Raw genomic sequence first — 18443 nt, 5'->3', positions numbered from 1 at the left:
ATAATTCTTGCCTGGCAGTTTTTTTCTTTCAAGGCTTTATATATGTCATCCCATTGCCTTCTTGCCTGTATGGTTTCTGCTGAGTAGTCTGAGCTAAGCCTTACTGACTCTCCTTTGTAGATGACTTTTCGTTTATCCCTAGCCACTCTTATAATTCTCTCTTTATTTTTGGTTTTAGCAAGTTTGATTTTAATATGTCTTGATGACTTACTTTTGGGATCACTGTGTGGGGTTCAATGAACATCTTGGATAGATATCTTCTCACCTTCATGATATCAGGGAAGCTTTCTGCCAGCAAATCTTCAGCGATTCTCTCTGAATTTTCTGTTATCCTCCTCTGTTCTGGTACTCCAGTCACTCGTAGGTTATTCCTCTTGATAGTCCCACATAATTCTTAAGGTTCCTTCATTTTTTAAAATTCTTTTATCTGATTGTTCCTCAATAAGTTGGTGTCAAATGCTTTATCTTCAATCTCACTAATTCTCACTTCCACTGCCTCAATTCTGCTCCTATGACTTTCTACTGGGTTTTCTAATTCTGAAATTTTATTATTAATCTTCTGGATTTCTGATTGCTCTCTGTGGATTTTTGCAGCCTGTTAAACCTGTCATTATGCTATTCTATAATCTTCTTAAGTTCCTCTGCTGTTTTGTCTGTGTGTTCCTTGGCTTGGTCTGCGTTTTGCCTTGGTCTGTGTTCTGCCTGATCTCCTTTCTGATCTCTTGAAGAGTTCTGTATGTTAATCTTTTGTACTCTACCTGATAATTCCCAGAAATTCTCTTCCTCCAGAAAATTTCTTGATTCTTTGTTTTGGGAGCAAGCTGAAGCCATCAAGTTCTGCCTCTTTATGTGATTTGATATTGACTGTTGTCGCCAAGCCATCAATAAGTTATTATATCAACTTATTTTATGTTTGCTTACTGTGTCCTAGCTTCTTGCTTTATTTTGTTTTGATATGCACAGATAGGCTGCTTGTTTGAGCTAGTTTGATTACTGGCGCCTTTGAAGCTCTAACATCCTGTCACCAGGTGGTCAGAGCTTACTAGGTATGTGAGCCCAGGAGTCTGTTTACTTTTCTTGTATGGATTCAGCTCAGGTGCCCAGGTAGTTGGTCACCAAGTGTGTGGTGCAGGCTCTCACCTACAGTCCTAGACGGGCAGGGGTGATTGGCGTAGGCACAGGTATCTGGGTGCAGTAGGGGGGTCATGCGCTGAGCAAGTTAGGAGGCTGACGGCTGTCCCTAAAACGTGTCCCTGTTCCTTAGAGCTTGTATGTGGGTTTTGCAGCTGGACTATGGGCATCCAGTGCTGTTGGCTGTAAGGACTGGGAGGCACCACTTATTCCTGGACCCCTGTCATGGGTGGCTAGGTGGTGTGGGTGGATCCACCAGTCCTCAGGCCCCTGATGTGGGTAGGTGAGACCCTGCTTAGTAGGCAGAGCGGTGTCAAATGCCATGAACCTGCCACTCCACCATATAGCTGATACAGCTGAAGTTAGGCTTCAGGTATATAACCTATTGTACTGTGCTAATGAGGGCCTGTGCTGTTGAAATGGTCCCACAGAAGTCTATGCAGGGGTGAAAGGCATTCAAAGTCTGTGGACTCCTTATACCTGTGCCAAGGCAAAGGAGCTGTGCCTGTCCTGAGTTCCTGGCTTAGGGGAGCTGACAGATTGTTTTTCCGTTTGTTAATATATTCCCTCTCCAAGGCTGGGAGAATGGCTCAGGGCGCATGACGGGTCCTACCTCCAGCCCAGGGGATGCGGCAGTCTCTGAAGCTGGTGTGGGACCCAGTGCGGAGCAGGGAGGGGGCAGGTAAATGGGAGAGAGGTTTTTCCCAAAGGGGTGTTTTCTGATCCGCACAGTAGGTTAGATGCATGTACTTATCCTTTACCAATTGAGTGGCGCTCTTCACTGGTTCTGGAGGCTTCAGTAGACTCTCCACCGCTCGGTTTCTCCTGATGTGGAAAACGCACCCTGAGCGCCACTGCTTGCCTCACCGCTCATGCCGGCCAATCCAGCCTGCAGGGTGCCGGTTCCCACCAGGTCAGGTCTGGCAACTCCTCTGCTGCTTCTGAACTGTCTCTCCCTCCTCCAGCTGCTCAGTCCAATTCCTCAACTTTGTCTTTGATGTTCAGGGCTCCTAGATTGTCATATATAATCGATTCACTTGTTTTTTCGGGTCTTTGTTGTAAGAGAGACCACAGAAAGCGTGTGACTACTCTGCTATCTTGGTTCCACCTCGCTCTTCACCACTTTAAAGAGGTCTTTTGCAGCAGATCTGTCCAGTGCAATACATCATTTGATTTTCTGACTGCTGCTTCCATGGGTGTTGATTGTGGATCCAAGAAAAATGAAATCCTTGACTTCAATCTTTTCTCCGTTTATCATGATGTTGCTTATTAGAGAGATGCAAATCAAAACCACAGTGAGACACCACTTCACTCACATTAGGATGGCTAAGACTTAAAAAAAAAAAGGAAAATAACAAATGTTGGTGTGGTTGGGGAGAAAATGAAACCCTTATCTATTGCTGGTGGGAATGCAAAATGGTATAGCCACTGTGGAAAAAGTATGGCAGTTCTCAAAAAGTTAAACATAGTACTATCATATGACCTCGCAATTCCACTCCTAGGTATATACCCAACAGACTTGAAAGCAACGACACAAACAGATACATATACACCAACGTTCGTTGCGGCCCTATTCACAGCAGACAAAAGGTAGGAACAACCTAAATGCCTAACAGGGTTGAATAGGTAAACAAAATCAATGCATACATACAATGGAATACTACTCAGCCATAAAGAGAAATAAAGTCCTGACACATGCTACAACATGGATGAACCTTGAAAACATTATGATGAGTGAAATAAGTCAATCACAAAAGGACAAACATTGTATGATCTCACTTATGAAATATCAAGAATAGGCAAATGTAGAGAGACCAAAGTTTATTAGTAGTTACCAGGGGTGTGAGGGAGGGGGAAAGGGGAAGCCATTGTTTAGGAAGCAGTGAGTTTCTGTTTATGGTGATGAAAAATGTGGCAACAATTATCGGTGATGGTTGCACAACAAGATTAATGTAACTGATAGCACTAAATCGTACACCTGAAAAATGATGAATTGGCAAATGTCGTGCTATATATATTTTTACAAAACAAAACAAAAAGTTGGTGAATTGAACATAGGCACCTATCTTCTCTCCTTCCTAAAATGTCACTAAAAAGAGGTTTCTGGCTATATCATTAAGGCATAAACCCAAAAAGATAGGGTGCATGAAGAAGGAAAAAAAGCAACAAAATTTTGGAAGTAGGACTGCAGATGGAAGCACAACTGAGAAAACTCAATCCTATACTGGTAAAGGGAAAAGCCAAGATTTTCACTACAGAATTCCCCAAAGGCTCAGGAATGGGTGGCACTCTGGATGTGGGAGTGGAGGGAGAAACTAAATTAACATTTTCCTCCCTTCAAGAGGATTAAGGTCTTCATACAGGTGCACAGACTGCACACAGACCCAAATACACAGCTCTCAGGAATACTGACTCAACTGCAGGTAAAAAAACTTTCCAAAGAGTACCTGCATGCTTATCTATCACCTCATTTAACTCTGTAGAAAGAAAAGGACAAACAGTCCACACATATCACTGTCTTCAGATAATCTATTCATCTCTGTCCTAACCTAAGTAAACACTTCACCTGGAACCAAACACTATTAGTGGATGTTGCAGAAAAGCACCACAGAGAAAAACATGACTTTTAGAGCTCTTGGCTACTTTCCCATTTGTTATCATATCTGGCAAGTTGTCCACTGTTTCTCTGAGTGGCTGTATGTCTAGAATGTCCAGTGAGCAAAGAGTTAAACACTAAGGAAAAATAAATGACTGTGGTAACAGAACAGAAACACTACTCTCAGTTATGATTTTAGCAGAGTTTCCCCTACATTTTGAAACAGTTTAAATAATACAGGAATTGTTGTTGTTAGTTGCTGCTGAGCCCATTCCAACTCATAGCAACTCTATGTGTGTCAGAGTAGAACTGTGCTCCCTAGGGTCTTCAAGGCTGTAACTTTTTGGAAGCAGATCACCAGGCCTGTCTTCTGAGGTGCTTCCGGGTGAGCCAAGCACTCAACCATTTGTGCCACCCAGAGACTCCTATACAGGAAAAACCTGTTGGATAAAATCGTCATAAGCCCACCTGAGCCTAGTGCCTTTTTGGAGGGTTGGACTTTCTACTTCTTGGATCTATTAATGTTCTACTTTTGTCAGTTTTTGTCACTTCTATAGGCATGAATGGCATTTCTGGGTGGAAAATTCTTCACTGTAAAGGAATGCCCCCACACAGTAGAGGATGCTTAGCATTCCTGGTTAGCAGGCACTAAATGCCAGTAGCAGTCTCACCCCAACCAGTCATTGTGATGGACCAAAATCTCTCCCCAGGCAATTTTAAAGGCTCCCTTGGGGTATGGAAGGAGTCCTGGTGGTGCAGTGGTTAAACCATTCAGCTGCTAACCAAAAGATGGTTGGTTCAAACCCACCAACAGCTCTGCAGGAAAAAGACGTGGCAGTCTGCTTCTGTAAAGATTTACAGCCTTGGAAACCCTATGGGGCAGTTCTACTCTGTCCTATAGGGTCTCTGTGAGTTAGAATCAACTTCAATGGCAGTAGATTTGGTTTGCTTTTTGGTGGGAAATGGTAGCAACTTGGGTTAACTACATTAAATTTATTTCTAGAAATTCATTATTAATTTTTAAAATCTGAATATGTGGTTATATATTCTTTATATAATTTCTACATATTATATTTTTTTCTCTCTTTTCTTGATTAGAATTCCAGAGACCTTAAAAAACAAACAAGTTTGCAATTTAGTGATCAAGGCTGTTGCTTTTTTTTAAAAAATTTCATTATTTCTGCTTTTATGTTTTTTTTCCTTACTTATCTGAGGTTTAACATGCATACCATAAAGTACATGAAGTATTATCTGCCTTTATCTTTATTATTTCTTCTCTACTACTTTCTTTATGTTCATTTTTAGTCTTTTTTTTTTTTTAAACAAATGAATTTAAAGATACAAACTTTCCTCTGAGTACCACTTTGATCAAATATTACAGGTATTTATATAAAGTGTATCTACTACCATTAATTTCCATATAGAAATATGGAAAAAATTATGATAGGAATCTCACAGACTAAATATATAAAGCTAATCAATAAGATATTTTTAACAGTTTATATTCTACATCCTAGTTTGGAGAGTAGTGTCTAGGGTCTTAAAAGCTTGTGAGCGGCCATCTAAGATACAAAGATCAGTCTCTTCTCATCCAGAGCAAAAGAGAAAGAAGGAAACCAGAGACTCAGAGAAGAAACTAGTCTTCAGGACTAATAGTCTACATCTACCCTGAGACCAGAAGAACTAGATGATGCCCAGCTACTACTACCAACCATTCTGATCAGGTCCACGACAGATGGATCGTGACTGGAGGGGAGAAAAATGTAAAACAGAACTCAAATTCTTAAAAAGTCCAGACTTACTGGGCTGTTTGGGACTAGAGGATTCCCCAAGACTATTGCCCTGAGATACTCCACAAACCTTGAACTGAAACTAGTCTCTGAAGTCACCTTTTAGCTAAGTAACAGATTGGCTCATAAAATAAAGAATATTACCAGTGAGTACTGTGCACCTTTAAAAAATCATCTACACAAGACCAAATGGTCAACAATTACTCTAAAGCAAAGTTCAAAGGGTAAGGGGACAGGGAAACCAGATTACTGGAAGTGAAACATCCAGAAAGGAATTAATGAGAATGTTAAAACATTGTGAAAAATGTAACCAATGTCACTGAACAATTTCTGTAGTAATTGTTAAATGGAAACCTAATTTGCTGTGTAAATTTCACTGGAAACACAATAAAATATTATTAAAAAAATTATTTTTTCACTAAAAAAAGAAAAAAGATAAGATGTTCAACTTCACTAGATCAGGGAAAGATCAATTTAAAACGACACCTTTTATGCTTACTGTGGGCTATACTATTAACTTTACCCAAAATATTTGGTCCTGGTTCCTGGGAAGTAATCTCTAAACCACTGAAAATTACTCCAGTAACTGGAATATTTGTAATCCATGAGGGTTGCAGACCACACCTGAAGATTTATGCTAATGAGGTGATTCATGCTGAGTCAGGGCCAGCAACGTCAGAAAGGCCCACCCTGTGGTATCAGTCAGACCTCAGGGAAGGGGGGCTGAAAGTTGAGTCCAACAACCTGGGCAATAATGCAATCAATCATGCCTATGTAATGAAGCCCTAATAAAAACTCAGGACACTGAAGCTCACAGAGCTTCCTGGTTAACGAAAGGTATAGGTCCTTAGCAGAATAGTGCATCCCTTTTTCAGACATGGAAGCTCTGTGTTCGGGATCCTCCCAGATCTTGCCCTGTGCATCTCTTCATTTGTAATTTTTTTTTTCCTATAATACCACTGCAGTTGTAAGTATAGTGCTTTTCCTGAGTTCTGTGAGTCATTCTAGCAAATTATCAAATCTGAGGGGGCAATGGGAATCCCAAATTTGCAGCCAGCAGGTGTCAGAAGTGAGGGGGGCCTGGGGACCCTCAAACTTATGGCTGGCATCCTGAGGGGACAGAAAAAACCCTGAATTTGTAGCCAGTAGGTCAGAAGTGAGGGTGTCGTGGGGCTTCCCAAGCTTGCACAGCTGGTATCCAAATCTTGGAAAGAACTTGATAGTCTGGATAGACTGTGTGAAATCTGACCTAGCTCTGGTGGTTAGGGTCAGAGGAAGAAGTACTGCATTTGTAGCTGGTGTCAGAGAAGATTTAGAGTTGGCCTCAGAAGACAGACAAAAAGATAAATACTTTATATTCATCATGATAACACACATTAAAAAGTGGCAATATGTCTTGTTGGTGAAGGTATGAGGAAAAGAGTATGCTCATTCACCATTAAGGGCAATTTAGCTCCCCCATTTGATCTAGACATGCACATACACTATGATATGCTAATTCTACTTCTATCAGTCTCTTTTAGAGAAATATTCTAAGTATAGGTGTACAGAATGTCCACAGCACCATAATTTATAAGAAAGAAATAGTGAAGACAACCTAAATATCCATCATCTGGGGAATGAGAAAATGAGTTATGGAATATTTAGCAGCCATTAAAAAATAATAAGGTAGATTTTAAGAACTAACACAGCATCCATGATCTATAGACAAAGAAAATGTAAAACACAAGTTTGCAAAATAGTTTGTAAAATATGATCCCATTTTAGGTTAAACACAAACAAAAAAAATCTCACACTGTCACTTTTGTGTGAGACAGCAACTGGCCTGGAAGTATACATCACACCTTCAAACTGTGGTCATCTCCAGCACTGTGAATAGGAAAGAGGTGGGAAGAACTTTGGCATTTTATTTATATTGACTTCTGTATTGCTTGAAATGTTTTTACCCCAGTGAGCATGTACTAACGTAATTTAAAAAACTCTCTCATCCTACCCCTCATATTGTTGTTGCTTAAATTATACTAAAAAAGGGCTGAAAGCTCTGGTAGTCTCATTAACATGGCCCTTTGAAAACCGATCAATTAATTCATAAAAGCTGCATAAGATAATGACATTAATGGAAAAGCAGAAAAGATTTAACACGTACTAACCTATGACATCAGCTGCTGATGTGCCTCACTTTTACCAACCCTGCAGGTACTCTTTCCAGCTAGCTTTTTTTGCCAGGCTGACAGGATAGGCAGGGCTTTTGAGAAACTAGCAGAGCCCATTTTCACATTTAATGTTTCAAACCCTTTGTCTGAGAGCTCTTTAAGTGATCCAAGAAACTAGCCCGGAGGCAGACACACCCCACATGCTATGCTTCAATTAAATCTGCTTCCCACATCACCCACTTCCAACATTGCTCAATACTGCAGAGCTGGAGAAACCAAAGCAAAAGGAGGGCCAGATGTGAGGCCTTAAGTCCTCTTTGGCAGTTCTCTCAACCTGGAGATCTTATGACCTGGGGACGGAAAATCCCTATCAAGGACAATTGGTAGCCAAGGAGACTGGTCCCAGTTTATGAAGTTCATCTGACTTTCTCCTTTTCTTCCTTCCAAAGGCTGAGGCAGCTATCTTGTAGTGGTTCCAGGAAAAGTCTTGAAGAGAGAAGAGGTACTGGAATCTCCCTCTTCCACGATACTAAAGATTCTTCCTTTGCTAAGAACCATTTTCAAACGAAGCATTAAATTAATCACTTCTTTAAGGGTTCATGTCAGTATGATTTATTATTAAATGATTAGAGAGGGTATCGGTGTCTACTCTTCCCTCTTTAAATGTTTTAGTTAAAAATCTACCAATATGATCAGAAGACTAAATACCATTAAGATATCAATTCTCCTGAAGAACACCAAAGATACAGGGAAAGTATTAGCCCAAGAGACAGAAAGGGCCACATAAACCAGAGACTTCATCAGCCTGAGACCAGAAGAACTAGATGGTGCCTGGCTACCACCAATGACCGCCCTGACAGGAACACAACAGAGAATCCCTGATGGAGCAGGAGAAATGTGGGGTGCAGAACTCAAATTCTAGTGAGAAGACCAGACTTAATGGTCTGACTGAGACTGGAAGAACCCCGGAAAGCACAGCCCCTGGATTCTCTATCAGCCCAGAAATAAAACAATTTATGAGACCAACTCTTCAGACAGGGATTGGACTGAACTGTGGGATATAAAGTGCTACTTGTGAGGAGTGTGTCTCTTAGCTCAAGTAGACACAAGAGACTAAACGGGCAGCTTCTGTCCAGAGGTGAGATGGGAAGGCAGAGAGGGTTAGGAGCTGGTTGAATGGACATGGGGAGTCAGGGGTGGAAAGAAGGAGTGTGCTGTCGCAATATGGGGAGAGTAATTAGGGTCATATAACAATGTATGTATAAATTTTTATATGGGAGACTAACTGAAATGTAAACTTCATTTAAACCACAACAATAAAAAAAAAATGCTATACATATGAAAAAAAAAATTAGTCCCATATTTTTCTAGAGCCTGACTGTTGGCTGATATTGTATAACAAGTCTGACTAATCCCAGACCACAGGTACTATACCGGACAAGTGCATTTTGAGAAAGGAAATCTGGGTACGGTTCTCAGAGCAACCTCCCCTACCTTGCAGCAAATGACCAGGTTCCCTGTGCCCAGCTGCCTTTGGCTCAAGATGTCTCTGCACCAGCTCCCCTCCAGCCCTGTACACTCTAGTCCCGTTCTCTCCTCACTGCCCCCGCCTGTATAGACTACTCTCCTCATACCATTTCTCCCTCTCTCCACCTCTCATAACCCCACCATTTTTCCAGAATGCTATGGGTCTCTCCCTCTCCTGAAGTCTGGCTCTGCCTCTCCACTCTTCTCACTTGACAACCCTTCTAGAAGCACCACCCATATGACACTTCTTAGACACTGAGCTGTCCACAGTGTCTCTCCTAGGGTCCTTCCGTGATTTGGTCATCAAGAACTGTCTGACCACACTAAAGGGGAAGTCAGCACAACTGGACTAAACCAAAGCTAAGAAGTTTCCTGAATATAATCAAACACATTGAGGGACAGAGTAGCAGGGGTAGGGCTCTAGGAACCATGCTTTCAGGGAGCATGTAGGATAATTGGCATAACAAAGTTTATTAAGAAAATGTTCTGCATCCTACTTTCGTGAGTGGTGTCTGGGGTCTTAAAAGCTTGCAAGCGGCCATCTAAGATGCATCAATTGGTCCCAGCCACCTGGAGTAAAGGAGAATGAAGAACACCGAAGACACAAGGAAAGTATTAGCCCAAGAGACAGAAAAGGCCGCATAAACCAGAGACTTCATCAGCCTGAGACCAGAAGAACTAGATGGTGCCTGGTTACCTACCACCAACGACCGCCCTGACAGGGAACACAACAGAGAGCCCTGGATGGAGCAGAAGAAAGGTGTGGTGCAGAACTCAAATTCTAGTAAGAAGACCAGACTTAATGGTCTGACTGAGACTTGAGGAACCGTGGAAAGCATGGCTCCCGGATTCTCTATCAGCCCAGAACTAAAACAATTTCCAAGGCCAACTCCAGATACGGACTAGACTGGACTGTGGGATATAAAGTGATACTTGTGAGGAGTGTGTCTCTTAGCTCAAGTAGATACAAGAGACTAAACAAACAGCTTCTGTCTGTAGATGATATGGGAAGACAGAGGGTTAGGAGCTGGTTGAATGGACATGGGGAATCAAGGGTGGAAAGGAGGAATGTGCTGTCACAGTATGGGGAGAGCAATTAGGGGTCACATAATGTATGTACACTTTTTTGCATAGGAGACTAATTTGAAATGTAAACTTTATTTTAAAAAATTATAAGTTAAAAAAGAAAAAAGATATCAATTATCTGCAACATGTATATAGACTCAACACAATCCCAATCAAAATCCCAGCAGGATTTTTTATAGAAACTAACAAGCTGATTCCATATTTATATGGAAAGAAAAAGGAACTAAAATAGCCAAAACAATTTTGAAAAAGAATAACAAGGTTACATAGGCAATTCAATGGAGAAAGCAGAGTCTTTTCAACAAATGGTTCTGAAATAATTGAACATCCATGTGCAAAAATCTCGATCTATCCTCCTATCATATACAAAAGTTAACTCAAAATGAATTACAGACCTAAACGTAAAACTAAAGCTATAAAACTTTTAGAAAAAAACCCAGGAAAAAAGCATCTGTGACCTTACCCCGTTGCTGTCGAGTCAATTCTGACTCATACTGACCCTACAGGACAGAGGAGAACTACCCAGAGGGTTTCCAAGGGGTGGTTGGTAGATTCAAACTGCTGACCTTTTGGTTAGCAGCCAAGCTCTTAACCACTGAGCCACCAGGGCTCCTAAATTTCTTAGCTATGATTCATTAAAAAAAAGAGGAGGGGGGAGTGAACAAATTGTGTTTCATCAAAATCTACAACCTCTGCTCTTTGAAAGACACTGAGAAAGGACTAAAAAGGTAAGCCACAGACTGGGAGAAAATCACATATCTGATAAAAGACTTGTGGTCAAAATATATAAAGCATTTTTATAACAAACAACCCAATTTTTAAAATGAGCAAAGATTTTAACAGACATTCATTAAAGAAGATATAAGGATGGTGGTAGACAAGCATATGAAGAAGTGTTCAACATCATTAGTCATTAAAGCAATGCAAATGAAATCCATGATGAAATATAACTATACGCCTATTAGAATGGCTAAAATTTTTTGTAAAAAACTGACAATATTGAGTACTGGGGAGGATATGCAGTAGCTGAAGTCTTATACGTTGCTGGTGGGAATGCAAAATGTTACAACCACTCTGGAAAATGGTTTGGCAGTTTCTTAAAAAGTTAAATACAGGACTCAGCAATCCCATTCCTAGGTATTTACTCAAGTGAAATGAAAACCTATATTCACACAAAATCTGTATGTGAATGTTTGTAGCAGCTTTATTTGTAATTGCCAAAAACTGTGAACAACCCAAATATCCCTCAACTAAACCAAAAACCAAAACCAAATCCATTGCCATCAAGTTGACTCCAACTCATAGCTACAGGACAGAGTATAACTGCTCCACAGGGTTTTCAAGAAGCAGCTGGTGGATTCGAACTACCTTTTGCTTAGCAGCCGAACTAATAAACACTGTGTAAACTGTGGTATATCCATACAATGGAAAATTACTTCAGCAGTGATAACAAACAGATTACTGATATATGCAACAACATGGATGAATCTCAAATGCATTATGCTAAGTGAAAGAAGCCATACTCAAAAGAGTACATACCGTATGATTCCATTTATATGACATTCTGGAAAAGGCAAGAGTATTGGGACAGACATCAGAGCAATGGCTGTCAGGGGAAAGGGAGGGGGAAGGGGTTAACTACAAAGGGACACAAGGAAATTTTTCAGTAGGTTGAAATTATTCTGTATCTACTGTGGTGGCATCATATACAACTTATACGACTATATTTGTACGACTATATTTGTTAAAACTCACAGAACTACACAAAAATGGTGTTACTTTATTTAAATTGTAATTTTTTATAAAAGCTCTCAATGGAAATTATTACCAAAAAAACATAAAAACTACCATGAATATGACCACAAAGTTTCTGCATGCCAGACGAGAAAAACCTTTCAAAGAGAACCATTAAAAACAAGGCCTACAATGTCACACACATACGCACATATTCTCTCTGCCATCCTCTACCCTCTGCCCTCTGAAAGGCCTAGCTAGCAAAGGGCGTTTCAAAAGAAATCATCTCAACTCCCATTCTTACCTGAGACATAGACTGTTTCAGGATTGGAAGGAAGCACTAATAATACTCCACAAAAGACCTAGTACCTTTAGAGAAGGCTATCGAGAAGTGGGAAAGGCCGCAGTAGTTCCTTCAAATTGCAGTGGGAATTGCGTACCCTCTTCTTGTTCTTCCTTAGGAGAACTGGGGTGCACACGAATTCTCAAGCGCTGCACACTCACCTCTGTCGTGACTGCGCTTAAATCGACTGTCTGCATCTCAGTCCTGCAGCACTCCCTTACAGAGGAGACTGAATTGTGCAGAGGCAACGAAAGTAGGCCAAGGCGACAGAACACTCTAGTTACCAGGTGGTGACCAATCACAGGCCCCTCCCCAGAAGTGCATCGCTCTGAGGTCAGGACTCAAAAGCAGTCTGTGCTGTCAGCCTGAACCTAAAGGGACTCACTTACTGGGCTTGTTTTTCCACAGCATTAAGCTGAGGGTTTATGATTTGAGACCCCATGTCAATCTCTGCCACAGGGCTGGCGGTCTCTCCTTCCACAGTTATCACCTAGTTCTGACCTTATCTTTTTCTCCTTCATGTGAGGAAAGATGGCAAGCCAATTAATTTCGCAGGGCATATAGTCCATACAGAACTGAAAACGAAAGGCCAAAATACACCTACCACCCCAGACTGCCATGAAACCCAGCTGCCTCATCCCAAGGAACATCATAGCTACAGCATCGTCACCTTCCACCCGGGATCACAAACTTTTAAAATCTTTTTTGAGTTGTTTCTGCAGGGGTGGAGGTGGGATGTACCTTTTGGTCTTCCATCAACCGATGCCAGCTTCTTCGTTTCTGCTGTCAACAGCAGCTCATAAGGATGCTCATCTTCTTCCCTGGCTGCACTCCCCTGGCTCCTGGGTCTCATGGCCAGGACCTGAGAGAAAGAAACACCACAGAACTTCTCATGTAGGTGACTAATACCAAGACAAGTTGTGTTAAACACATTCTAGATTATTGGCTCCTTTTTCATCTGAAAGGGAGGAGGGAAAGAAGGGAAAGAGAAATGAAATAATTCAAGTGTGTCACATGGAATCACAACTGCCCAGCTCTTTTCTGGATATGCACCTGAACCTCAAATCTCAAAGGCCTTGGATTAGAGAGCTCCCCTTTCCTTACCTCATTTTATCCTTCCAAAAACTATAAATCAAATCCAAGATCCTTCCTTCCCTTCGCTCTCACCACCTCCACAGGGTTCTGCAAGATCTCCTCTCTGTGGATAACACTTCCCAAGCATTTTTTTAAATGATGATGCATCATAAGGCCTTCTTTCCTCGTATCTCTTTCCTAATATAATCACATACTACCAAATGGCTGGAATCCTTCCCACCTTCTCAAAAGCAAATCAAAATGACCTTTGACTGATTCTCAATGCCCCATATTTACTAGAAACAAACCAAAACACCAAAAAAACTCATTGCCCTCAAATCAGTTCTGACTCACAGCAACCCTATAGGACAGAGTCAACTGCCCCACAGGGTTTCCAAGGTAGCTGATGGATTCGAACCGCTGACCTTTTTGGTTAGTAGCTGTCTCTCTTAACTACTGCACCACCAGGGGTTGTTAGCTAGTGGTCTCTAAATCCTTCTCTATTTTTGTGAGCCTTTCTTCACAGGTCCTAGGAGTTATAGGGAAAGATTTCCTAAAAGCTGACTTCTTGCCACATTTATGATAATACAATTTTAAATTAATTCTACTGATCTCTGTTCTGAAAAAAGTAAAGTGGCTAGGTAGTATGATTTCAGAGGAGAAAAAGCAACTCTGTCCACTGAGAAATCCCTAATCTAAGCAGCCAAGTGACCCTGATGAAATGACTGGACCAGAACTAGCTCCTACACCTGGTGGCCACAGCTAGTCATGGTATTAGAGTAGCCAAGCTTCCCCTTGAACCAGGGCAGAAACAACATTAGTGCCACTGTTACACTGGGAGGGAGAATGGCTCTTGCTTTAGTGGATAATTTTAGCACATCTGCCCTCAGAATCCAACAAGTTTCACAAACAAATTAAGAATAACCATACACCAGATATTATGAAAGCAAACCAAAGCACAGACTCTCTTCTTGAGCAGTTTGGCTAGGACAAGTAACATATTATGATCAGGTGATATTCCCGATTCCATCTAACAAATAACGGCACGCTACAAATGGGATTCCTTGGCGGCATATACAAAGAAACCCCCTTCGATGCTGACACATCCCAGGGCTCACTGGAAACACGTCAGGTTTGTAATTCATCAGTTTTGCTTTTTCGAAGGCATAGCTCACTGTGTTATGGCCTAATGAGACAACAAGGACTCTGGCAGCCTCAGACTAAATGAGAAACAGCAGCTCCTGTGTGTTAACAAGGCTGCCACTCTAAAGGCAGAATTGATAGCCTCTTTCCAAAATTCTGCTCAGCACAGCAGGAACCTCCACTTACTACTTGCCACCTGGAAGCTGAAAGCTTTTTCATCACAATAAGCCATTTGCCTGTATTACTTATTCCTTTCTCCTCTTCACAGGAACACAATTAAGAGAACAAAGAGGGACTATTAAGCAGTTCACACAGTGTCAACTTAATACCACAGGCTTTCCAGATAGGAATTTGTGTTATGCACATTTACACACCCACTGGCTATCACTAATGCAGAGCCCTGGAAATCTGATTCTGTGAGCGTTCTGCATACAGCAACGGCCCTCATACAGCCCCAGGCATGCTTCATTGAGAGGTATTGGCAGCCTGGATGCCCCGCCTCTAATATCCTTTCTTCTCAAGCAGGACAGGGCTGATGACTTCCATCTAGGCTATCAGACACATCGGACCTGCACTCACTATATACCTGGCTCTCATGCAGGGCAAGTGGAAGCAGAGAACGTCAAATGTTAGAGCTGAAAGGGACCCAAAGCATTACAGCCACAGAGCACCTGGGTCCAGCCCTTCCATTATGCAGATGTTGAAACTCAGTTCCCAGAGTGGTCTAGGGGCTTGCCCAAGGTTACTCAGAGAGCTCAAGGCAGAGCCATGGCCACAAAACTCCATTTTGATTCAGGACCAGAGTGGGAAGTATGATTTCTCCATCCAATTTGAAACCCTTTCCGTCCTCTGATGTCTAATGAGAGTTCCCTGCATGTAACCTAGACAACATGTGGGGCAGTCTTTTTCCTCTTGGTCCTGGTCCCTACCAGCTATGAGATTAGAATTTTATAATGAAGCAATAAACTGCTTCTCTTTGAGACTACCTAGCTCCCACTCAAGAAGCCCCATGTCAGAGTGAATTTGGCAATAACTGATTTTCAACAGAGAGGATTCTGTTCTTTACTAAATTACTCCTTAATCTTTTTTTCCTCCATTTCTCCAGTGCTGGCAATAAATCAAAGCTGAAAAAATTATATTCTCTGCTATGTGGAAAGCAACATTTCTGCTGCAAAGAAAAGCTACTAGCAGTCACCACCTAACTGTGACCAGTGGAATTGCCAGTTGGGGTGTGGGCTGACTTCTGGGAAAAGACGCCATGGCAGCTGCAACTGCCCAGGAATGTTTAGCACTTGTGAGCAGAGTAAAGACCACAGTCAATCCTGATGCAGCCAGCGGTCCATTCTGTGGGGAAAAACATCTTAATAGCATGCGTGCATGTGTGTAATTTTTTAAGCCAGTTTCATGATTTTGTCATTATTCTGATAAGCTCTCCTGGAGCCAGGTATACTCCAGTTTCCCTTAACAGCTTGAAAGGGTCATCTGACAACGACAGGCTTCAGGAATAAGGGACATGAACACTGGGGCAGAATGCCTGCCTAATACAATGGTCTAAACATTGATGAAGCCCATGCCTCCTGAGAGCAGATACTAAAGCTTCGAGAGTCTAAGAAATAAATGTAGTGAAGGCTACAGAGTCAAAAAACAAAACAAAAAAATCAATCCACTTATTCATTCAGACGACAGCATATGAACAAAATCTGCCTGGATCATGGCCCAGGCCACATCACCTCTATATTCATGTACCTATACCAAAACCAAATCCACTGCCACTGAGTCGATTCAGACTCATAGCGACCCTATAGAAAAGGGTAGAACTGCCCCATAGGGTTTCCAAGAGGCAGCTGGTGGATTCAGACTGCCGACCTTTTGGTTAGCAGCTGCAGCTCTTAACCACTGTGCCACCAGGGCTCCCATGAACCTATAATCACCACTAAATAATCAGTCAGGATGTGCAGTCTTCCAAATACCAACTATGCTGGTCCAATTGACCCAGAATTCCCAGGTATTCAGAAGCAAATTCTAGAAGATACCTTAGACAGACTCTCCATCCAGGAGACTAATATGGAGATTTTTTCCCCTACCTCTTGACACTGTGTAATTGCCAAATTGTATACTTTAGAAAGCCTTGGGAGAATAGAAATTCCTTTCATTATTATTAATTAGGTGCCTTCAACCCACACCACCACCATGCAACAGAACAGAACTGCCCTATGAGGTTTTCTAGGCTGTAATCTTCATGGAAGCAGTTCACCAGGTGTTTCTCCCATGGAGCCACTGGGTGAGTTCAAAACCATCAACCTTTTGGTTAGCAGCCAAGTACTTAACTGTTGTGTTACTGCCCAATTGTATGCTTTAGCAAGCCTTGGGAGAATAGAAACTCCTAGTCATCCAGTATTTCTTTAAGAGACTTGCCCTTATCCTCGGGCATTAGGAATTTCAATCTAAGTCCTTGTTAAAGGGGCACACAGAGCTTTTACAGAGATTTAGCCCTAACTGAATATGCTCCTTCTTGTAAAAAAGGAGTATTGAAGCAAACTTCCATTTACATAAAAATGTGTAGGGATTTACTACGTGCACTTATATCTACTGGCAATGTATCATTACCCAAGGGGCTGCATTTCTAGAGACCCCTTAGCTGAGGCACGATAATAAGTATTTTGTAATTGAGGGAAAGAAAGATATAAGGACAGAATTTGTACCTAGCATAGAAATCTTCCTTATCTCCAACACTGGCTTTTACATTTTTAAAAGGGTTTCCTTGGGAAAGGACAACACACCCTACAGGGGAAGTCAGCACAACTGGACTAAACCAAAAGCTAAAAAGTTTCCTGAATACAACCAAACACTTCAAGGGACACAGTAAAAGGGGTGGGGGTCTGGGGACCATGCTTTCAGGGGACATCTAGGTCATCTGGCATAACAAAGTTTATTAAGAAAAAGTTCTGCATCCTACTTTGGTGAGTGGCGTCTGGGGTGCTAAAAGCTAGTAAGCAGCCATCTAAGATGTATCAATTGGTCCCAACCCACCTGAACACCAAAGACACAAGGAAAACATTAGCCCAAGAGATAGAAAGGGTCACATAAACCAGAGAATCCAACAGTCTGAGATCAGAAGAACTAGATGGTGCTTGGCTACCACCAATGACCGCCGTGACAGGGAACACAACAGACAGTCCCAGATGGAGCAGGAGAAGAGTAGGGTGCAGAACTCAAATTCTAGTAAAAAGACCAGACTTAATGGTCTGACTGAGACTGCAGGGACCCCAGAAGACACGACCCCCGGACTCTCTGCTAGCCCTTAGCTAAAACCATTCCCAAAGCCAACTCTTCAGACAAAGATTGGACTGGGCTATGGGACATAAAATGATGCTTGTGAAGAGTGTGCTTCTTCGCTCAAGTAGATACATGAGGCTAAATGGGCAGTTCCTGTCCGGAGGCGAGGTGAAAAGGCAGAAAGGGACAAGAGCTGGCTGAGTGGACACGGGAAATCCAGGGTGGAAAGGAGGAGTGTGCTCTCACAATATGGGGAGTGCAACTAGGGTCACATAGCAGTGTGTGTATAAAGTTTTGTATGAGAAACTAACCTGAACCGTAAACTTTCATCCTTGTATTTATTCATCGTATTAAACGAAAGCCATCCTTCTGGTTCCATGTGTTTATATTGAATAATATAACTGTCATTGGATGGCCCATGGCAATACTGTAAAAAAATGACTAATTCTGACTTCCAGGGATAAAGTAATGAGACTTAATTAATTGGTTTATATTAGCTGAATTTTAAATTATTATATTAAAGAACAATAGGGCACTGAATGAAGTAGAAAACAACTATTAAAACTATGTAATATTTTCAGTACTCAATA

General features: G+C 41.7%; 1 protein-coding gene across 1 annotated transcript in view; it reads right to left on the bottom strand.

Annotated features, from left to right (window-relative positions):
* LOC101359077 (ankyrin repeat and SAM domain-containing protein 1A) overlaps window positions 1-18443 on the bottom strand; it is a 168792-nt gene that overhangs the window by 57805 nt on the left and 92544 nt on the right. The window contains exon 11 of the mRNA XM_023724813.1: window positions 13102-13222. Coding sequence (XP_023580581.1) covers window positions 13102-13222 — 121 coding nt within the window. The remainder of the gene's footprint in view (window positions 1-13101; window positions 13223-18443) is intronic.

Source organism: Trichechus manatus, unplaced genomic scaffold (assembly GCF_000243295.1).
Source record: "Trichechus manatus latirostris isolate Lorelei unplaced genomic scaffold, TriManLat1.0 scaffold00261, whole genome shotgun sequence".
NCBI classification, from domain to species: Eukaryota; Metazoa; Chordata; class Mammalia; order Sirenia; family Trichechidae; genus Trichechus; species Trichechus manatus.
This window is presented reverse-complemented; position numbering and strand designations above follow the sequence as displayed.